Below are 23,526 nucleotides of genomic sequence, written 5' to 3'. Positions count from 1 at the left end.
ATTTCTTAGTTTTTGTTGGTTATTTTACATTTATGTGGTGCTGAGGATCAAACCCAGTGCCTCGTGCATGCTAGGCAAGCACTCTACCACTGAGCCACAACCCCAGCCCCCCAAAAAAGTGTCTGTTTGTAAGCACCAAATATTTGCATAATGAACAAACAAGTGTCCAAAGAGCTCTAAGCAACATTATTTTTATTAGAGTAAGAGAATGTTTTTTTGATTACTTTGAAAGATGAGACAATATCAACTTGCATATAGAAAAATTATGATTTGAGGTGTTTTTAAATCTATCACCTATTAATCCTAACTAATGGTTAGGAAGGTATTATATGGTAAAAGCTAAATGGTGGGTTGAATTAATCCTAGGTTTGAGTCCTGGCCATTGATATTCACAAGCCCTTGTGATTGCGAACCACTACTTAAAATGGGAAGAATAGTGCCTATATTAGACATTATGTATGAGTATTAAATATATAACACTTGCAATACATTTAGCAGTTAGAGCCCCTGAGAGTTGTGCAGACTACCTATGTTCTTAGAGGATCCATGATTTTAAATATTTGTAGATTTTAAATATTTGTAGATTTTTTTCCTAATTGCTTATTTAAGTAAACAATATAATATTCACAAGGTAATACAATTAATAAGTTACAAGTTTTATTTTTTTAATATTTATTTTTTAGGTGTAGTTGGACACAACACAATGCCTTTATTTTTATGTGATGCTGAGGATCAAACCCGGGTCCGCCTGTGCTAGGCGAGCGCCACAATCCCAGCCCACAAGTTTTATTTTTGAATGAGATTCTTAGTGGATCATAAGCTTAAAGTGTTTTATGAGATGTCTTTCAGTCTTGTGAATGTATTGGTACCATCTCTTTTGACCATGACCATGTTTAAATATGAGCTCTGTGACTGTGAGACCTCCCAGCCCTGCCAGGGTAGGCCCTGAGCACGCTACATGGCACAAAGTAAGTACTTATACAATCTAATATTTATTACCTCACTTTTCGTTTCAGTTTTCAAAAGGTTCAGAAGTCCCTTTTGCTACTAAGCCTGAACTTCCTTGGTTTCTTCTCCTGACACATATACCCGAGTACTGGGGATTGAACTCAGGGGTGCTCTACCACTGAGTTACATCCCTGGTCCTGATTTTTTTATTTTGAGACAGGGTCTTGCTGAGTTGGTGAAGCTGCTGGGTTTACACATGTGTGCCACTCCACATAGCTCTTTGGATTTTTGTTTTGTTGTTTTGCAGTGCTAGTTCTCAAACCCAGGGCCTCACTCATGCTAGGGAAGCTCTTTACCAGTGAACCATATCCCCAGCCCCTCCTTGTTTTTTTTTTGTTTTGTTTGTTTTGTTGTTGTTGTTGTTGTTGATATTTGGGGGGTGGGTAACCAGGGATTGAACTCAGGGGCACTCAACCAATTTGCTACTCTGAAAATTACAAACAACTTGAACATCCCTGAAAGGGCAATCTAAGACATTGAGAGTTCAAGTAAGTTCAGGCTCACAATAAAGACATGACGTTCTGACCCTTTGCCATAGTTTTCCAGGAGATGCCTTCTACAAAGCAAATTTACAGAGAAACCTCACCTGTTGTCACATCATAGACACTTTGTCCATAAGGAGACTGAAACCTCAAAATCTCAATACAATGTTTTTATTGCTCTTGGGCTAACTTAGAAACTCATTTACATACACTAAAAATTATAAGTTAGAAAAGAAATCTCCCTAAGTCAAAATATTCCTAAATATCACTAAACTTGAAACAAGCAAAAATATACTTTTTTTAAAACCAGATTAAATTTCTCAACATAGTAGCCTATGATAACAATTAGTGGCTATATTTGCAGAAACATTTTTTAGAAATGTTTTTCATGGCAATTTTAATATGTATTGAGCAATTGTTCAGCAAGTCTAAGAGCTATCTATCTAAAGGAGAGAGTTCATTTAAATAGAAATTCCATTGGGACATTTGTGAAAAGCATTTGATAATCCACTGAAGTTGCATAGGCAATACAATAACAAGTGCTAAGGGTAATGTTGAAGTGATCACAAAAATAGATACAAAAATCAGATTCAAGTGTCAGGTTTCTGAAAGGGTAGGTCTCAAATATTTTGAAATAGAAAGGTATTAATCCAAAATCAAAAGAAATGACTGACATAGAGGCACATGTTACAGATAACCTGAAGAAGGTTTGCATAGCTGTCCTGTAGGCTAAATATGACATCAGTTATCAGAGAGAGTGAAAAGACTTAATAATTTGATAGCAACTGGAGGTTCCTTCAGATTTCTAGAAAGATTTATATATTTTACCTAAGTGAGAAGCTAGAGGTCCTTGAAATAATCTGGTTTGGAGTCATTAATGACTGGATATGAATACAACAGGCCAAATGAAAACAAAAGAGGTGATTAGGGAGATTTTAGTCAAAGGACACAAAATTTCATTTAGGAAGAACTAGTTCAATGGATCTATTATAGGGTTGGACATGTAGCTTAGTGGTAGTGCATTTGTTTAGCATGGGCAACACCCATGTTCCATCCCCAGTATCAAAAAAATCTATTGTATATCATGATTATAGTTAATATATTGTATACTTGAAAACTTCTAAGAGTAGATTGTAAGTGTTTTCACTCCAAAACGTTAAGGATGTGCGGTAACACGTGTTAAATAGCTTATTTGGCCATTCCACAACATATACATATATCAAAGCATCATTGTATGCCATAAATACAATTTTTACATAGCAATTAAAAAAATAAAATACTCATTTTTTTAAAGTAATAAATCTTGGTGATAGGATGAGGATAGAGGAGATGGGTTAGAGTGAGCTTAAGGTTATAAGCCTTGGAAGGACCATGAGAAGGTGGCAGCTGTCAGGGTCAAGAGGAAATTGAGGCAAGCTGAGGGGTTCTGGTAAATAAAATAATTTCTTAACAATCAGTCCAAAAAATAACAATAGCCCTGGCAAGAAGGCATAGGTTTGCAGACCAAATTGAATGTGCAGACTTGGAGATACACAGGTACACATGAGTGCCAGAATTCCTGGGTGGGGACGTAAGTAGCTATAGAGAAAGAAGAGCAGGCCATGTGTGAAGATTCATTGAAGGTTCTGGTCAAAATCATCAAGGTTAACAAGGACATTTTCCTAACATGGAAGTCAGACAAAACGGTATTCTGGAGTGGATCTGTCAGTCATGAGTCTTATCTGTCTGAGCTTATCCTGAATCTTTCCAGAATCCTCAAAAATTACCAAAGGCAGAAAAGATGTGTTCCTCCCATGAGTCCAGCTTTGAACCAATGTCTTCAGAGAGAGGAGAAAAGGTTTCAAAATTCTGACCTTGGGAGCTAGAGTCAGAGATGCCCCCTCCAGCCCTGCTGGCATCAGGCAGGCAGTTCACATCTACCTCAAGAGGCAGCTGGGGCTTCAAACATTTCGTTTCAGTCCCAGGAGCAGAGTGGTGGAGGAAAAACTCTGGCCTCCCTGAAGGTTGAAAGGATTTCCCACTCTGTCGCCGTGACTTGGCACGTCTGTTCTGGAACCATACCTGGAAGATGGAAGGAAAAAAAAATGGCTTTGGGTTGGAGTTCTTATGCATAGTTCATAGAAGTTCCAGTTTAACATCCTTGTCTCCCTGCTCCAGAGCTTTATGGTTTTCAGAAAGCACTTGATCTAATGGTTAGAAGTTCAGAGCAACTGGTTTTGTCTGCCTTGTCATTCCCCAGTGCTAAATTGGAATTATGCCTGGTTCTATCTATGCTTTTTATAGGGACATTTGCAATGGAAAAGGGAGCCAAAGAAATAGAAGCACTTGGGCTGGGGATATGGCCCAAGCGGTAGCGCGCTCACCTGGCATGCATGTGGCTGGGTTCGATCCTCAGCACCACATACAAACAAAGATGTTGTGTCCACCAAAAACTAAAAAATAAATATTAAAAAATTCTCTCTCTCTCTTTAAAAATAAATAAATAAATAAATAAATAAATAAATGCACTTAAAATTCTTAGGAAAAAATGTTACTACACTTAAAAAGATGATCAGCATTCAAATTACTTAGAATCAGCTTTTGAAAGTCTGACTCCTTTTTCAATAACATCAATATTTTGCTCAGTAGACTTCACCTCAATGCATACATTTTTTTCTGCTATTTCCCAAGAATACCGAAGCCTCCCTGCCAACTATTGAAACTGACAATTGTATAGCAGCCAGAGGTACAGATTAAAAAAAAAAAAAAACAAGTCCACACCCTTTTTTAAAAATATTTTTTAAGAAAGAGAAAGAGAATTGTTTAATATTTATTTTTCAGTTGCTGAGAATCGAACCCAGCGCCCCAGGCAAGCACATTACCGCTTGAGCCACATCCCCAGCCCAAGTCCACACTCTTCAAGGGTTAAATAAGACTCCTACTTAAAGTTGCACTTGGACACAGACCAACAAGTTACAGACTAATAAACAAACAGGCAGGCTTCTCCTACCAACTCTAGGATTCTGATCAAAATGTTTTAAGACAATAAACATTTTGCACTCGATTTTTGAAACTGACAAGAAGTTCCAAATGTTTCAGGCTTTGTCCCAAAATGCTACATCCTTTTGAACCCAAATCCCAGACCAATACATGCCAACAAAGTGGGCAACTTGGTGAGCCATTCCTACACTCTCTCAACTACCATTTTGAGTTCCGATTCAAAGCCAGAGGGAGACTCCACTGTACTTCCCTCATCTGTGCCTTACTGGATAAGGAAAAAAAAAATGTAAAATTATTTCCATATCACTTTCCTGCTGGGAATTTAATTTCTGACCTTTTCTAGGGACCTGCTAGCCTCCTGGCCCTAATTATACTTAACACGAGATATGTCATTGAGTGAATGTCTAAATTATTTCATTTAAGCCTTACAATCACCTTACGCAAAACGCACTGATATTATCCCTATATTGCAGTCTAGAACGTTGAAGCTCAAAAGAAAGCAACTTGCGCAATGTCCCCCAAGTAAGTGGTCACCGGCGTGTGGCCCACGGAGCCCAAGAATCTTGGCTTTGACTCCTTGCTCTTTCATACAGAGAGCACCTGTGAATGCGGCGGGCAGCTCACCTGGATCCTCGACTCCGGTAGCTGGGTGTGCGCTGCCAGGCGCTCCCGCAGGTGGATGTCGGGGTACATAGTCTGGCGGAAGACGCGCTCCAGCAGCTGCAGCTGCTCCTGGCTGAACGACGTTCGCTTGCGGCGCTGCGACGCCGACTGGGCGGCCGCTCCTTTGGGGGGCGCAGGTGAGCCTAGGCCGGCGGGTGGCTGCGCGGCGGGTCCAGGGCCCCTGCCCAGAAAGCCCGCGAAGGGCGCGGGAGCGCGGCTCTCCGGGCCGGGACCGGGGCCAGCCGGGGGCGCGGGGAGCAGGGCAGCGGCGGGACTTGGCAGAGGCAGGAGCGCCCCGCCGGCGTGAGCCGACAGGTACGCGGGGAACGCGGCGGCCTCCGGGAACTGTAGCTGTTGGGAGTCTGCTGCGGCCATCGCTCCGGGACCCCAGTGCGCCTCCCGGGACCCCAGTGCGCCTCCAGTTATACCGGCCCACGGGCCGAGGGAGGGGGCCGGCGGTAGCGGCGCCATCAAAGAGTTGGGCGCGGGGAGGCCCGTGTCTCTTCGGGGTGCGGCCCGCCCCCAGCCCCGCCAGACGCCGGTGGGAATAATCGCTTCCGTTGAGACTGGGACGGAGGGAGGGAGGCGTGAACTTGGGCCGGGAGCCCCCGCGGCCCCCTCCGCCGCCCATCCTCCAACTCCCCGCCACGGCAATCAACATCTTAAGACCCTGAGGCGAGCTTTGCTCTGGGAGGGGCTGTCCAGAGAGCGGAGGCCAAACGCAGTCAGAACCTCCTGCTCTGAATCAGATCGGCCCCTCAGAGCGACCGAGGGCCCAGCTCGGACTCACATGGCCAGGCTTTGAGCCTTGCCTGCTGTCTCGCCTGTCATCATCAAAGAGATTTATTTACCTCCTCCCCCTGCTATGTGCTAGACCCTATACCAGGTTGGTCAAACAGCCCAGCCCCTGTCCTAACACATCCTGAATCCGTGGAGGGTAGGAGAGAAAAGATAAAGGGACCTCAAAGAGGGACAGGACACTTATCCTGAAAAGGGGGGTCTTATCCTCCTACCTGGAATATCCGCACGGCCTGCCAATAAGGAGTCTGAGCAGGGTTGACAATACAACCCCATTTAGCCTGTCCCCTTCCCCCCACCCCCACCTCTCCACCCCCCAGCCCCCAGCCCGCCTGCAGACAGGCCTAGCTGCAGGAGGAGATAAAAGGCACTCCATGAAGTTTTCGTTCTTCTGAAGTAACTATTCTTTCCTATATCCTTTGGGACTCATTTAAGGCTCCCATTTTATCCTGATTAGTACTTTGGTTATGGTTTACGTTTCTTTTCCCCCTCTTTCATTCATTCAGATCTATTGAGTGTTATACCCTCAAATGAATGTCTCTTGAATTGGATGTCACTGAATTGCTTTATAGAAAGATAAATCCGTGGCCTGAATGTCATCGTGGTGCAAGCCTTCGGGAGAGGAGCACCGAGGCCCAGGTCCTCAGGCTTCCAGCACCTGAGTGCTGCTTCCACCAGGAGGGTTCACTCATTGTCGCTGACTCAAAGCGGGCTCTTTACTGTCTCTATTCTAAAAGGATAATAGAAATCTCAAAAAGAGCTTGGCTGTTTTCATTCTGAGCCAACACTGCAGGGGTCAAAGCAGAATGTTTTCCGGGAGCTCCTGCAAAGAGGAGCTCTAAGCTTAAATCTTGTCCAGTTGGGATAGGGGTGGGGCGGTCAGAGATTGCATCTAAAATTCCCCTTCCAACCCTTAAGATCCTCTTAGGCAGCCTGACAATGCTCCTTCCCTGCTTGTCCGTCTACCACCAGGCTCCCACTCTTTCTCCTTTTTCTCCCAGTTCCCTTCCTCTATTATATCAGGCCCAGAATGTATAGGATGAGAGGTCAGACTTTTTAATTTTCTATGCTCATTCAGTCTTTAATCCATTATCTCAAAAAAAAAATGTATGAATGTCACTATGCTATGCTTTATGTGTGTTCTTGTGAAGTAGGCATTCTCATCCCAAATTTACAAATCAGGAAATACACCAGAATCCAGGCAGAGGCCCAAAGAACCCGTAACCCAGAGTACTACGCTGACCTCCAGACCTGACTCCTGTGGTCACACTGAGCTTCCCAGTCACCCTTAGGAGGAGGGAGAAGCCCTGGCCCCTTTTCAGTCTTGAAGGTTGTTGTCTTTCAGGAACATGGAGCTCATTCATTTCCTGGTCCAGGCTGCAGTGTTGGATGCATTACTGTAGTTACAGGGACAGGGAGGTCAACCCCAGAAGAACACCAGAGGCTTGCTGGTTGCTGGCTGCCAATGGAAGCTTAACAGCTAGTGATAGTCTGGGTAACCCAGACTCTCTGCCCAGGGGTCATAGGAATTCTTCAGCCTATTTTGTGGAAATTCCCCTGGGTCCTTCATTCAAGCATCATTCCTCTGCCACCATCTGCTCACTTGGCTCACTTGCTGAGGGAACCCCTAGCCTCCCTATTTTGTAATAAGCCAGGGAAATGAACCTGGGGAGATGAGTGAAGTGCTTGCTCATTCCTGCAAGCTCCTGGGGTTTAATGAAGCTATCCAAACGTGCAATGTAGTCTTTCCCTGTCTTTTAAACTAAGTAAGAAATTTCATCTTTCAATTTGCAGTTTGATAATTCTCCAAACTGTCTAAGCAGGCATTAGTTTCTTATGACTGTTTTCCCGAGGGTTTGTGTGACAGTGAAAGCTTACTTAACAAGAATAAAATTTCAGTCTCCCATTTTTTTTCTCTTTTTTCTCTAAATTAAGTTCTTATTGAGTATGTTTGCATATGCCTAAAAAATAACCTATACAGTGGAAACTCAGGGTTGGAATGGGGAGTGAATGGTTGGAGAGACTTGTATACTTCAATACTGATTTATTGCTATTTTTTAATCATGTGCATTTATTATTGTTGTCAGTACTTTTGTATTATTTTTGTTTAAATAGGTATTAGGGACTTAATCCAGGAGTGCTCTACCACTGAGCTACATCACTAGCCCTTTTATTTACTTATTTGTTTATTTATTTATTTATGTATGTATGTATGTATGTATGTATGTATGTTAGTTGTAGTTGGACACAATACATTTATTTTGTATTTATTTTTATGTGGTGCTGAGGATCAAACCCAACACCTAGCACATGCTAGGTGAGCATCTACCATTGAGCCACATCCCCAGCCCCTCACCAGCCCCTTTTTATCTTTTTTTGAGACAGGGTCTTGCTAAATTTCTGACCTTGAACTTGCAATCCTGCCTCAAACTCCAGAGTAACCAGGTTTGCAGGTGTGCACCACCATAACTGGCTTATAAATACATTTTAAAATCTTTGGGTTTTTTTGTTTTGTTTTGTTTTGGTTTGGTTTGGTTTTTGGTTTTTTTAATGCCTAAATGCAATGTGGTATTCTGGAAAAATACCAGAAAAGAAAAAGAACACTAGTGAGAAAGGGGGAGAAATTTGACTTTAAAAAAAAATGTATTATACAAAATTGAAGCAGAAGAGGCAGTGTGATATACCTGGAAAAAGATAACACATCACTATGGGAATAGATTTCCCAAGTTGCTTTGAATTTTCTTTGACTAGGGTTGGAGAGATGGAACACTATAGAGTCTACAAAAGACCAATATGCATTTTACTTGTAATATAAATACCTTCTCCTCTTTTGTTTGAGTAGTTTTCATAAAATATATGTTCTAAATTCTTTATTCAGTTACCCTGCTGCAAACATAAAATGAATAACTTGATAATTCTTTTATACCCATTTCCCCAACCAGAAAAAAAATGGAAAAAGCCCACTTCTTGACAATAACTTTAAAAAGTTATTATTGCAGGTTACTTTCCAAAGTTCGATAATCTGTGAAATTTAAGGCTTCATAAAGTATTTTGTTCTTCAGAAACATGTCAGTTTGCTAGTTTCAGATTACCAACTGAAGTTCAAAGTTAGCTGAAGACAGCAATCACTGAGATTAGGATCTGGAGTCCCCCTCTCTAACACTGGGGCTAGTTTACCACTTGATTTGCTGAGCAGTTTTGGCCATTATTCATATTTGGTCTGTCAATAACATCTGTGGAAATGGACACAGTGATATAGAAGATAATGGGGGAGGGCCAGTAAATACAAATAAGAAAGGCACCAATATGTGGATCCAGGTCCACTTTAGGGCAGCCCAGTCTAGAAAGGATGGGGCCACTCAGGGTGACTGTCCCCATTCTTCATCCTCAGCATTTCCCATCAAGTTCCTGTTATCAACACCCAAATATCACAGTGGCCTGCCTCTCCTCCCCATGTGCTAAGTACTCTCTTCCCCAGCTCTTTGTTGTTCAAGTCCATCCCTCTCATCCTGCCTAAGACCTGGCAGAGGAGCCCTGGGGGTTTATTAAAGGGAAAACCAGGAAAAAGCAGCCAAGGCTCTACTTCCACCCTGAGATCCACAGGGCTGTTTGCCTCTTTGATCCTGGCCCCGCTTTGATTTCCTGTCCTCTTGCTGCCCAGGCCTCTTCAGTTTCTGAAGTTTATTTTGGAGCCAGTGGTTTGAAGAGACCAAAAGACAGCACCCTCCCAAAGGTATTAATGCGCCAGGAAAGTGATAAAAGGTTAAGAAGGCTTTTTGTATTGGTTAAGCAGCACCTTATAAATTCAAATAGCAAACACAAAATAGATTTTGAACTCATGTTGAGTTTTTAAAAAGAACAATTCTTTTTATTCTTCCAATTATTTGTACTCAAAGACTCACTCCTCTGTGTCTTTCATGACCCCACTCCCCATTGCTAACCCATAAGTTTGCAAAAAATGTTTCAACCTCAGAGAAAGGAAACAACTAATTCTCCAAGCTTATGGGAAATGAAGCTCTGAAATGACTGAATATATGATTGTCAACATTTGACTGACATTTCTTTCTGCAAAATGCCTTTTGAGCACTGAAAATGGGACTACTGGCCACTGTGACTACCTGAATTGTTTTTCTTTCCCCCTTTTTTTTTTTTTTCCTTCAGTACTGGGGCTTGATCCCAGGGACACTCTACTGCTGAGTTACATCCCCAGTCCTTTTTATTATTTTTTTTTAAATTTTAAGACAGTGTCTTGCTAAGTTGCTGAGGGTCTTGCTAAGTTGCTGAAGATGTCCTTGAATCTTCCTGCCTCAGCCTTTGGAGTAGCTGGGATTGCAGGTATGCACCACTGCACCTGGCACTATCAATGGAACTATCAATTTTATTTCATTTCAATTGATTTAAAGTCAAATCACCATATGCAGCTAGTGATTCTCATATTTACCAGTAAAGATTTATGCCATCATCTAGGAAATCAATTTTCTTTGCTAACTTTTTATGTGTATGTATAGATGTGTCTAGTTGGTGCAACAATCATATACTACATTTGAATTCTAGATTTCCATTCTTATTGTTTAAACAGAATTCCAGGTCATGGAAATGGCTACCTTATTTTATCCCAGTCTCATATAGATTTGGCTGAATAATGTGTTAAGTATTACCGTTGTGTTCATAAGTGGTCTTTCTTCAAAAGTGGCAGTTTGGAAGCAGCCTAAGGTGATCTGTAAAAATGACTCATTATTGTCTTGACACAGAAAACCCCATGAAATCATGCAAATCAAGAGGCTGAAATCTTTCATGGGTGTTCACTTTAAGAACACCCATGAAACTGCCAAGGCCATCACACGTATGGTATCCAAAAAGCCACCAACTATCTGAAAGATGTCACTTTACAATGTGGAGTTGGCCATTGTGCCCAGGCCAAGCATTGGAGCTGGACCCAGGATTTATGGCCTAAAAAGAGTGCTGAATTTTTGCTACACATGTTTATGCTTAAAAAATACAGAGGGTAGCCGGGCACAGTGGTGCATACCCGTAATCCCAGAGGCTCCTGGAGGCTAAGGCAGGGGAATCTTGAGTTCACAGTCAGACTCAGCCAAAGTGAGGTGCTAAGCAACTCAGTGAGACCCTGTCTCTAAATAAAATACAATAGGGCTGGGAATGTGGCTCAGTGGTCAAGTGCCCTGAGTTTTCAATCCTGTGTGTTTTCTTTCTTTTTTTTTTATTTAATTTTTTTAGATTTGTCTTCTCCCTTTTACAACTTTATTTATTTATTTATTTTTTAGAGAGAGAGAGAGAATTTTTAATATTTATTTTTTTAGTTCTTGGCGGACATAACATCTTTGTTGGTATGTGGTGCTGAGGATCGAACCCGGGTCGCACGCATGCCAGGTGAGCGCGCTACTGCTTGAGCCACATCCCCAGCCCCCTGTGTGTTTTCAATACACGCACACACAAAAAAAAAAAAAAAGAGGAAGGAAGGAAGGAAGGAAAGAAAGAAGAAAGAAAGGAAGGAAGGAAAGGAAGGAAGGAAGGAAGGAAGGAATGCTGAACTTCAGGTGTAGACATAGATTCTCTGGCCATTAAGCACATCCAGAACAAAACACCCAAATGCATCACCACAGAGAGTTCTTGATCCAATTAACCTGTACATGAGCTCCCCAGCCACATTGAGGCAATCCTTACTGAAAAAGAACAAATTGTTCCTAACCCAGAAGAGAAGGTTATACAGAAGAAAAAGATATCCCAGAAGAAACTGAAGAAACAGAAAGTTTTGCCACAGGAATAAATTCAGCATAAAATAAATGCCAATAAAAATGTTTTTAAAGATGGCAATTTGAAATCACTTACTTGTTAAAGTTTTCTTTTTTTTTTTTTTTTAAGAATATTTTTTTTTTAAAGAGAGAGTGAGAGAGGAGAGAGAGAGAGAGAGAGAGAGAGAATTTTTAATGTTTATTTATTTTTTTAGTTCTCGGCGGACACAACATCTTTGTTGGTATGTGGTGCTGAGGATCGAACCCGGGCCGCACGCATGCCAGGCGAGCGCGCTACCGCTTGAGCCACATCCCCAGCCCTTGTTAAAGTTTTCTGTAGCTACAAGTTTAATGTTGTTGCTTGAAGTAAACCTTCTTTAGTTTGTGTGTTTTTTTGTTTGTTTGTTTGTTTGAAGTGCTGGGGAGGGAAGCCATGGCTTCCTGCATGATAAGCAAGTGCTCCACCTGAGCTACACACCCAGCCCTCTTATTTAGTTGCAATCATTCTGTTTTCTTCTAATAGTAGAGTAGACCTATGGAACTCTGACTCTCCATGGCATGTGACTTGGTGTTGAATTAGTATATATCATGTATCCTATGCAAAGCCATTCTGGACAGGGACAAGTAAAGAGAGAGAGGCTCAGGAGAACATGAAACTTGTGAATACCTGTCTTTTCTCCTCTCACATAGTTTATTAATGTGTTAGCAGATACCTAGAGTAACTTAAGATCAGTCTGAACTCGGCCTCAGCCTACATGTATTGGATGTATATTTCCAAAGGACTGTTTTTCAGTGGGTTGCCTATATTATCAGGAGAACATCCAAGCAGGTGAAATAGCACCCTAAGTTAATCTAATCCTTTGGTACATGAAGGATATAAGAAGATACTTTCAAATGGATCCTAAACATTGTTTGTTTTTGGTACTGGGAGCAAATCAAGGGCCTTCTTCATGCTGAGCTAAACACCCAGCCCTAAAGATTTGCCATTAAATTTTTCTTTAATGCAAGTGCTAGGGATTGAACCCAGGATCTAATGCATGCTAAATAAATGCTCTACCACTGAGCCATGCTCCCAGCCCCTAGTCCATTTTAGTGTGTGCTAGAAAGGGGCGTCTGTATGTATGTATTTATTATTGGAGTACTGGGGATCAAACCCAGGGCCTTGAACATGTCAGGCAAGTGCTCTACCTCTGGGCTGCATCCCCAGCCAGGGAGAGGTGGTTTTGAATAAACAGTTCTATTCTCTCAGTCAGCTGGGCCATTTAGTTTTCACACTTGAACTCTCTCTTCTCATTTAGATGAAGGAGAAAATAACTCCTCTCCTTCTTTCTGATGGAAATTATCTACTCTGTTCAGCCAACTGCATGGCCCCAGGCGGCAGCGGGTCAGGAGAATTTTGTTCACAGCCTGGTTGCTTGGATGAGTGGCTGTCCTGCTTTGAAGCCTGAATAGGTCAGCTGACTTACACCCCATGGGGATCTCAGACCCAGACTCAGCTCATTTCCATATAGTACTCAAATATGCTTTCACTTCAGGTTTATCACTTTACAAAGAGTGCCACAGAGAACCCTGTAATTTGGTTGCTTACTCTAAGATTATTTAAACTTATTAACTCTGAGACTCTGGTATCTATGTACCATTTCCCACTAAAAGGAGAAAAATGCTCCTTTGAAAAGTGGCTCATTCTAAGCTTAGGAGAGCAAATACATAAGTCAGGAATATTTAGGCCATTGCAAACTACTGAGGTAGCAAATGCACTCAAGAAATAATTTGAAGAGGCTCCCCCTGGCCAAACATAGCATTATGTAAGCATTAATAAGAATAATAAGGGGGTAACAACAAATCCCACCGCTATGCACACCTGTAAGGCACCAATTAAAAAAGGAGTGTGGAAAAAAGTTATTCTACTTTTTCTTAGAATCTAGTAATACCAATTAAAACTTTGAAGCTATTTTAAAATAAATAAATAAAGCATAAGTCAAAGCCAAAAAGAAGAAGAAGGAGGAGGAGGGGCTTGGGGTATAGCTCAACAGTGTGAACCAAGGTACAAATGCAGAGCATGTAAGGACAGACAACCAGAGTCAGTAGGTGAGGCCTTGCCTTGTTCAGGATGTGAACTTTACCCCTGACTTGAAGCAGGGGGCAGGGACCCTGATAGCCAAGGACCCTGGAGGATGATGTAGTCCACATAGGGAAGGAAAAGCCAGTTTCATTTTCTACTTGGGACCATTTTCTCCTTTTGCACACAATCTTCTACACTGAGGGTCACAGGTCCTGTTTCTCCCACATTGTCCTGTGCCTATTTCTGGGGACTCTGGTTTGAGTTCTGGGATGTCTCTAGGAATTTTATGTGTTGATTTCCATAAAATGGGGAGGAGCTAGAATCATGCCATCTCCCGTAGCAAGAAGACCCAAAGCAGAGGATCAGCTTAGAACTGATCACTCACAAATCTGGTGTAGAGACTTGCCCAGTGACAGTCCAGACAACCACCCAAAGTGAGGTGGAGGAAGCCTACCACACTGCCCTATTCCTGCTTCGAACACAGTGGAAACATCCCTCCAGCAGCCAGGACAGAGAAGGCTACACAGGCTGGGTCCCACCTTGGGGTCCCTGCAGTGGAGTCTACCCTGGAGGGCCACTCCTGCCCCTTGCTCACTTGGTCCTGGGCTCCTAGGCTGGAGACATGGAGTGGGGCAAGAGAGTATCTCTGTAGAGTGCTGAGCTCAAGGGTCCACCCTAGGAGCTTTTGTAGGCCTAATAGTGCATTTACCAAGCACTTCCTTGCCTGGAGGTGCCTGGGTGGCCCTTGGAGGCAAGGGATTCTGACAAGCCTCTGTGCATGTGATTTCATGGATGTGACCAGTAGGGTGAAAAGTGAGGTAAGTGTGGCTCAGTGGCAGAGGGCTTACCTAGCATGCACAGAGCCCTGTGTTGGATCCCCAGCATTGCAAAAATAACAAGAAGTGGACTCAGGAGGCTTAAGGTAGTGGGGATCATGCCAGGGCCTGGGCCACCTGCTCCCCCTTTAGGTTATCCCTCTTCCCCCCTAAAACCCCACTAGTCTACTCCCTGCTCCTCTTGTAGGCTAATGTGCTGCCTCCTCCTGATACTCAACACAAACTCACTCACCCTGCAAGACCAGGTTCAAGTCCTGCTTCCTCTAGAAACCTAGGTCTCTCTACCTGAAACTGCCCACCTCACAGTTCCTTAGCTAATTACATGCTGTTCTCTAGTCTTCTCATGTTAGTCCTTTTTTTGTAATGTCTTCTCTCGTTATAGAATTACTGAATTGTGTACATTATAGAATAAAATATAAACCACAGAATAAAGAAAAGATCCACATACATAGCTATCTAGAGGCAGCCACTATTATCAAGCCTTTCATGTAAGGCTTTTCTGTGACTTCATATATATTTTTTCATGTTTAGTTTTTGTATAATTTTGTTTCTCTAACAATATTACAATTTATTGATGGGGGGCCGGGGATGTGGCTCAAGCGGTAGCGCGCTCGCCTAGCATGCGTGCGGCCCGGGTTCGATCCTCAGCACCACATACCAACAAAGATGTTGTGTCCGCCGAGAACTAAGAAAAAATAAATAAATCTTAAAATTCTCTCTCTCTCTCTCTCTGTCCCCCTCTCTCACTCTCTCTTTGAAAAAAAAAAAAATTTATTGATGGGCATAAGTGTTTAATATTACTGTATATTTGCTTATTTTCTGTGACTATAACAGAATATCTGAGACTGAGATATTCTATTTATTAGAATTATTCTGTTTATTCTGTTCTAGAGGCTGGGAAGTCTAACAGCCTGGCACTGACAAGGACTTCATGCTACTTCAGCTTATAGTGGACAGCAGAAGGCAAATGGACACAAACAAGAGAGTTGGTCTCATAACACCCCACTCCCTTGTGGTAAACTAATTCAATCTTGAAAGAACTACATTAATTTACAGGCACAGCGGCTCATACCAGTAATCCCTGCAGCTCAGAAGGGTGAGGCAGGAGGATTGCGAGTTCAAAGCCAGCCTCAGCAAAAAGGGAGGCACTAAGCAACTCAGTGAAACCCTGTCTCTAAATAAAATGCAAAATAGGGCTGGGGATGTGGCTCAGTGGTCAAGTACCCCTGAGTTCAATCTCTGGTACAAGAACTGCATTAATTCTTTTTAATGGCTTAGTCACTTTCAAAGTAGCACCTCTCAACACTTATACCAGGGACCAAATTTCAACATGAGTTTCAGAGGGGACAAACCATATTCAAACCATAGCAAATTATGCCCCTCATGTGCCTGGGATACTATAAATATCTGTAATAGCTTCTCAATATTTATTTGATCAAATAACTGAAAGAAATCTCTGAGCTCATAACCCAATATCAGTGTATACACACGTTGGTAAGGGGAAAGGAACTAAATTGGAACCAGGCTTTCATACTTTATTTACATGCTTTTAAAATATTTGTACTTTTTACAATGATCATATCTTAAATGCTTATAATCTTCTGTGAGTTCTAAATTTGAAAGGATTCAGGATACAGCAGGGAAATTACCTGAATGCACTAGTTCTGAGAAGACCTTGGCATTATCAGGGCCAATCCTGCTTTGGAATCATCTGATTGACTTTGAGGGTGGGAGAACAACAAAGTTAAGTAAATGAAGTCCAAGAGAGCCCCAAGGGAGTTCTCTTTGAGCTGGAGTCTTTGGGACAGCCTTTGTCTTGACCCAAAGGTATTCTTGAAGCCATTAGCTCAGGAAAGGCTTAGCAACCTGAACAGCATCTGCTACCTAGAGCATCTAGGAGGAGAATAAGGGTTTGTTGGGGAACTCTTGGTTGAAGACAGGGCACATTTGTTCCTTAGGACTTCATGAGGCACTTTGAGTTGAGAGCTGAGGGGTCGAGTCAGCCAGGCCTAGGGGAGGAGGGACTGGCTGAGGTTGTTTGGGAGAATGTACTTCAGACTCTAAAGGGCCTCTCCCCTGTTATAGAGCCACAGCTTTCCCATACTCAACTGTGCCTGGGTGTCTTCTGCAGTCTGGAGCCAGCCTCATCATGGTGACTCTGCTTCCACCCACACAGTCATCATAGTTCCTGACTTGAGCTAGATGGATATCTTGGGGTTCTGTCCCACATAGAAGTATGGGTACATCACACAACTTCAACCCCAATAATTTGTAGACTGAGGCAGGAGGATAACAAAGTTCAAGGCCAGCCTGGGCAACTTAGTGAGACCCTGTCTCAAAATAAAAAATAAAAAGGACTAGGCATGTAGTTCAGTGGTAAAAGGCATCCCTGGATTCAATCCCCAGTACCATTAAAAAAAAAAAAAGTGGGTATGCAAATATTTGAAAGTTGCCCTGACTGATCTTAAGGTCTTCTGCAGGGCACTGTCAGCCATTCCTCATTCCCATCTTTACTGGTCTCACTGGACTTGTGTGACTGTCCAGTTTCTCAAGCAGACTGTTAGAAACAGAGCCTGATATAGTCGCCACACGCCCAACACCAGCCCAGAATCTGGTACATAAGAAAGACTCAGTGATGGGGATCTAGGGTTGTGGATCAGTGGTAGAGCACTTGTGTAACATGTGGGAAGCACCACATATAAATAAATGAATAAAATAAAGGCCCATCAATATCTAAAAAAATTTTTTTAATAAAACTCAGTGAATAAACATGGAGGGGGGTTCAGGGTGTCTCTGTTGCTAGTCCACAAAATGATCTGCAGCAGCTCCCCCTCTCTCTAGGTCAAATAACTGAAGATTCCAACCCCATGAATGATGGAGAATCTTTAATTTGTTTTTATTTTAGTCCCTTATCAGTTGTCAGTCCTCAGACAAGTCCCTTAACCTCTCAGAGCTGTACAAAATGTACCTGAGAGGAGCCAAGACACTTTTTAAACTGATTAGCTCCACCCAAGCCATTGCTGACGTGTACATGGTCCTGAACCTGTTAGAAAATGTTGTGTCTTTTGGATCCTTCTTTCATGAGTGTTGGTGCTGATGCACTTGAGACTACAGATTGAGTGGGGTGGAGGGACCTACACAATCACTTGGGATCTACCCATAGCTTTGTCTGCTGTCCCTGGCCTCCACCTGGCCAGCCCCCTGGCAGGCAACAGCATGGCTGGCCCCTGGCCCAGTCTGTCACATCTCACTGAGCGGCTTTGCAAAGTCAGTGTTTTTTCAGGTGTGCTCCTCTTGTCTCCCATCTGGTCTGTGAGCTCCTGGTGGGCAGTGAGCTCCTGGGGCCAGCTCCAAAGGTTGTATGAGGAGCTGGGACCTTGAACTCCTGAGGGTGCCAAGGTCAGGAAAGTGCCCACCTATGGTGCTGAAGTACAAGGGGATGTAGGAGGGTATCCATCCAACAATTGTCTGATTCCTTATCTCTTTCTGGAAGACTCAGTGGGGTTCTTTTTCCGCCCCTGCAAGTTTCTGTCAACTGATTTATCTCAAAAGGAACTAAGTGCCCAGCTGAAGATTTGCAGCTCTTCAGCTGGGGCTACTGACAGCTTTTCCCAGAGCCTCAGTTTTGCCAACAGCGAAATGGGGAAAGGGGAACATGATACCTGCCCACTACCTTCTTCATGGGGCTTCTTGAGTAATTGAAACTTTTCACCACACGTTAAAAGGCTCAGATGAAAGGCAATAATGGGATGAAAGTCTCTTGGAGCCATATTAAGTTTCTCCCAGGTTTTTGAAGCCTTGGCAGAGTGGCTGGAGGAAGTGGTTCTCCAGCTAACAGGTAGTTGTGAAGCCACCTGGAGGGTGATGCAGAGGGGAATTAGCATGCCAATCAGCCACACCTAGGGCGTGAGGGCTGTGGGAAACTGAAAAGGGAACCCTTGTTAGGGATGAAATTTGTCATTTCCCTGAGGAGGGAAGACTGGGACAACATGCTGAGGAAACAGAGCCCAAGGGATGGAGGCCAGAAAGGCATCCTTGTTAACCTTGGACAAGGCCCTCACCCTCTCTGAACTTTGGTTTCCAGATGTTTGAAAGAAGACTGAGTACAGCAGTTCCAGAACCTGGCTGCACATCATAATCTCCTGGGGATGACCTTCCTTCCTTTCTCTTTCTCCTTTTCTCTCTCTCTCTCTCTCTCTCTCTCTCTCTCTCTCTCTCTCTCTCTCAACCCCCGGCCCCCTTCTTTCTTTCTTTCTGGTGCAGGGAATGGAACATGTTCAGCAAGCACTGTACCACCAACTTACAGACCCAACCCCGGAACTCAATTCTTCATTTATTTCCAACCAATTGTACATTGGGAGGTAAAGTATGACAGAACTGAAAATCTACATATATAATCTTTTTTTAAAAATATTTTTTTAGTTGTAGATGAACATAACATCTTTATTTATTTAAATGTGGTGCTGAGGATCAAACCCAGTGCCTCACACATGCTAGACAAGCATTCTAACATTGAGCCATAAACCTAGCCCCCTTGTACAATCTTTATACTACTTTTCAGCTACATTTTAATTCTCCCTTGACCAATTATTTTTTTTAAAATTAGGGTTGCAAATAGATAATCTCATAAAACTATTTTGTGTTTCCAATCTCTTCTTTCCTCCAGGCTCTCTTTGGTGGAAACCTGAAAGCCAGCAGAGGGAAGACAGGAGGAGTGACAGGGATTGTCCACAAACTCCCAATTTTTTTTTTTTAAGAGAGAGTGAGAGAGGAGAGAGAGAGAGAGAATTTTTTAATATTTATTTTTTAGTTCTCGACGGACACAACATCTTTGTTGTTATGTGGTGCTGAGGATCGAACCCGGGCCGCACACATGCCAGGCGAGCGCGCTACTGCTTGAGCTACATTCCCAGCCCCAAACTCTCAAATTATAAGAAGGGGTTTTTGAAGCCTAAAAGCTGGCCTCTGTCCCCCTCTCTGCCTCAGAAAGTCCAAGTTACTCTTCTCCCTGCCCAGAACAGACTTGGATGAACCCTGGACACAGAATGGGTCTTTAGACATGCCCCCCACCCCCCCACCCTCTCCCCAAGGAACTTGGGTACAGAGAAGAAACCCACAGTGCTAGGGCCAAGGACACACAGAGGCTACTACAGAAAGGATCCCACCCTGTCCTATGCATCATGCAGGAGCATCCTGTTCAGAGGGGGTCCTTAGGCCATCTGCCCTATATAGCTCAAGAAAGTGAAAAAAAGCCAGTGCTGTATTTAGAGTTGCAGAGGCTAAGGGGACAGACAGAGATGACCAAATGCCTGGTAGGTGTTTCATTTGTACTAAATTCTTCAGCACCTGGCCACTCCTGCTCCCCTTTCCCCAGTGTTCTAGGGTTCCCTTACAAATGTCTGGGGTTTTATAGAGGGCCCTGAGTCATGCCCTGGTTGTACATCACACAAAGCCTGGCAGTCAGAAAGTGGCCTTCAACAGCCCAGGTAGTCCCCTCATTTCCACTTCTCTGTTAGGAGATACAGCCATATTTTTTATCTGACAGCTAATAAAAACCCTAAATACATTGGGAATTTTTTCCTACTGATTTTTTGTTGTTGTTGTTCTTTTTAGTTATATATGACAGTAGGTGTGTTTTGACACATCATACATAAATAGAGTAGAACTTCCCATTTTTGTGGTTGTACATGATGCTGCCCAATCTTTTCATAGACTGTGACCAGCATCGTACTTCACATAGACCTCAGTTACAAACCTGCTTATGAGACTTAGCTCACATATATATCCACTTAGCAATGAATGGCAACTCAGCATAATCCTATAGTAGCCCTATCCCACCTACTGATAGGAGGAAGCAGTGGCTCTACCAAGCCAGGCATTGTCCTGCCCACAGGACCTCTCCTAATTCCCCAACAATCCATGCTGCCTCTACCATTTCTCCCATTTGACAGGTTGGGAAACTGAGGCTCTCAGAATTTAATGACAAGCTCAAGATTCCATAGCTTATATGTGGTGGGAATGGATCTGCCCACACCTCCAAACCTCCACTCAGTTCTTAACAGAAACTTGTGCATACCAGCACCCCAGTGGGAACCAGGGGCAAGCCAATGCCACCTGCCTTAGAGCTCCCCTGCCTCCTGGCAGTTGTTTAGGATCATCGAGAAATCAAGCCATTCTCCCTACAGGAATCCCGAAGAGATTGAGTCTTGAGTCAACAAAAAAATCTGGGAACAAAGCAAACAGATATTCCCTGACTCAACTGTACCCTGACATCTGGTTAATGTGCCCTCCTTCTTGCCATCTCTCAGCACCCCTAAAGGAGAACCCCATCACCATTTTAGAGTGGAAAATTGTAGCATTGAGCATATCCACAATAATGTGCAATCTTCATCTCTATTGATTCCCAAATAACTCTACCACCACTAAAGGAGACCCCACAGCATTCCTCTCAGTTTGTGGCAACCACAGTTTGTGAGTTCTGTCTCTATAAATTTGCTGTTCTGAATGTTTCAAAGAATGCCATCATACAAGATGAGACCTTTCAGGCCTGACTTCTTACACTTAGTATAATGTTTTTAAGATTTATTCAATGTTGTGGTATGTATCAGTACAGCATTCATTTTTAATGCTGAATAATATTCCAAGGTATGAATATCACCAATTAACCTATTTTACAGATGAGTATACTGATGCTTTGGGGCTGGGACCAGATAACTTACCCAAAGCTTGGTTATCCCATCTACTTATCATCTACTTGGCTAAGGCTGGGCTTGAACCCAGCTCTGCCTCCTCACCACAATAGTCCTCTCATATGCCCTCACTTCCTTCTCTCAACTCTGGTACAGAGATAGAGTCTCTAGACATTCCTGGTGTGGTATATGCAAATCTTTGGTCTTCCTTCCAAGACCGGGACCATGACCAATACTTCTTTCCTCCTTCCCTTGGCAACTGGACACTGAAGAGTTACACAGGAAATACATGTTAGTTGGTACCTTGACCTCTCTACATCTGATTCAATTATAAACCAGCACAAGCAGAAGACTGGTTAGGTGAATTAGGGTACATCAATAAGATAGAATGCTATGCAATCATTTTAAATAGTGCTGTAAGCGGGGTGTGGTGATGCATGCCTGTAATCTCAACCACTCAGGAGGCTGAGGCAGAGAATTGAAAGTTTGAGGCCAGCCTGGGCAACTTAGTGAAAACCTGTCTCAAAATAAAAAAAAGAGCCAGAGATATATAGCTGAGTAGTAGAGCACCCCTTGGTTTAATCCCCAATACCACGAAAAAGAAGGAGGAAAAAGACACTGTGAAGTAGCAGGAATTAATTACCATGGTATTATGGTGTGTCTGAAACATCCCCTGAAAGCTCCTGTGTTGAAGTCAATGCAACAATGTCCAGAGGTGGGGCTTATAGGGAGTGATTGGATTATGAGGGCTCTAACCTTGTAAGTAGATTAATCCATCTGATGGATTAATAATTTGAACAGACTACTAGGTGGTAACTGTAGGCAGGTGGGGCATGATTAGAAAATGTAGGTCACTGGGGCATGACCCTGAGGTCTATATCTTGCCTTGGTCCCTCTCTGCTTCCCAGCTGCCATGAGCTGAGCAGTTTTCCTCTGCCATGCCCTTCCACCATGATGTTTTACCTGGAGCCAGTCAAACATAGACTGAATCCTCTGAAACTGTGAGCAAAAACAAACTTTTCCTCCTTTAAATATTTATGTCAAGTATTTAGGTCACAGCCATGAAGAACTGACACACAGGAGAAAAAGATACCTTTTCTGAGAGAAACAAAATATCCATTAAAACAATATGGGAAACAGCATTTTTCTTGAAATATACATATTCACAGAAAAAAGTAACATATACATATTCACAGAAAAAACTCTGAAGGGGTATCTTCCAAAATTTTAATTGTGTTTATTTTTATTTATTTTATTTATTTAGGAGTGCTGGAAATTGAACCCAGAGGCACTCTTTCACTGAGCTACACCTCAGCCTTTTTATTTTTATTTTGAGATAGTCTCACCAAATTGCTCAGGTTGGACTTGAACTTGAGATTATCCTTAGTCTCCTGAGTCAATGGAATTATAGGCATGCACTTTGAATTTATTTTAGAAGATGAGATTATAGGTTGTACTCACTAATCAGATGTGGGTAAAAATATTATTTTTTTTTTACATTTGAATCAAATGGAATATAATTTCTCATTTTTCCAAGTGTACAGGTTGCAGAATCACATTGGTTATACAGCCACGTTTATATATACAACAATACTAGTGTCTATTTTATTCTGCTGCCCTTCCTATCCTCCCCCTCCTCCCCTCCCATCACCTCTCTCTCCCCAATCTAATGTAACACATTTCTTTTTTTTCCCCTCACATCATACATGTATTTTGTATAATGATGAGGGTCTCCTTCCATCTTCCGTGCAATTCTCCTTCTCCCTCCCATTCCCTCCCACCTCTCTTCCCTATTTAGTGGTAGTCTTCTTCTCAAGCTCTTCCTCCCTACCCTGGGTAAAAATATTCTAAATAAATATTATTTTTTAAATCAGTCAATCATTGTGGTTCAATCCCTGATACCAAAATACAAAACAAACAAAAATATTAGTCAATCAGATCAATTTGCCCTACAAAAATAAACTACTCAGAGTCCCTTGATGCTCTATCTCCACTCCTCAAGGAAGGCCTTTCAGTGGTTTTCAAAGCTCTTACTGGGACCTTGAGAATGTGTCTAGGACCAGGAGGATCTATCCTTCTCTGATGGCAGGCCAAGCTGATGTAGCATCCAGGTGGGGAATGAGGCGGGAGGAGGAACTGATATCCTGAGCAGATATGTGGGTGAGTTGGGCACATGGGACTTTGGGTCAAGGATGGGCTGTTCCATCATCTGGTGGTGACTCAGACCAATCCTCAGCTCCTCAGATTTCTTATCCATAT

At 42.8% G+C, this 23,526-nt stretch overlaps 1 protein-coding gene and 1 long non-coding RNA gene across 3 annotated transcripts; one reads left to right on the top strand and one right to left on the bottom strand.

Annotated features, from left to right (window-relative positions):
• Nucleotides 1–175: 175 nt before the first annotated feature.
• Nucleotides 176–5,852, bottom strand: Mixl1 (Mix paired-like homeobox). The gene is made up of 2 exons (XM_005326540.4): nucleotides 5,094–5,852; nucleotides 176–3,551 (listed from the first exon to the last, which is right to left on the bottom strand). Exons 1-2 carry the CDS (start codon nucleotides 5,601–5,603, stop codon nucleotides 3,246–3,248), a joined length of 816 nt encoding a protein of 271 aa, XP_005326597.2. The 5' UTR covers nucleotides 5,604–5,852; the 3' UTR covers nucleotides 176–3,245.
• LOC144367255 (uncharacterized) lies at nucleotides 4,982–23,145 on the top strand. Of its 2 annotated transcripts, none has more exons than XR_013426583.1 (2): nucleotides 4,982–5,447; nucleotides 15,470–23,145. It is a non-coding gene; the product is annotated as an uncharacterized LOC144367255 (long non-coding RNA). The 2 variants fall into 2 exon arrangements; XR_013426584.1 differs by lacking the exon at nucleotides 4,982–5,447 and adding an exon at nucleotides 5,987–11,318.
• The last annotated feature ends 381 nt before the right edge of the window (nucleotides 23,146–23,526 follow it).

The sequence above is a fragment of the Ictidomys tridecemlineatus genome, chromosome 10 (genome assembly GCF_052094955.1).
Source record: "Ictidomys tridecemlineatus isolate mIctTri1 chromosome 10, mIctTri1.hap1, whole genome shotgun sequence".
Taxonomy (NCBI): Eukaryota; Metazoa; Chordata; class Mammalia; order Rodentia; family Sciuridae; genus Ictidomys; species Ictidomys tridecemlineatus.
Note: the sequence above shows the minus strand (reverse complement) of the source record. Positions and strands in the feature narration are given on the sequence as shown.

Coding starts and splice junctions, on each gene's coding strand:
- Mixl1 (XM_005326540.4), bottom strand. CDS start 5,603: ATGGCGCCGCTACCGCCGGCCCCCTCCCTCGGCCCGTGGGCCGGTATA. Junction 3,552..5,093: donor TACCGGAGTCGAGGATCCAG/GTGAGCTGCCCG, acceptor TCCATCTTCCAG/GTATGGTTCCAGAACAGACG.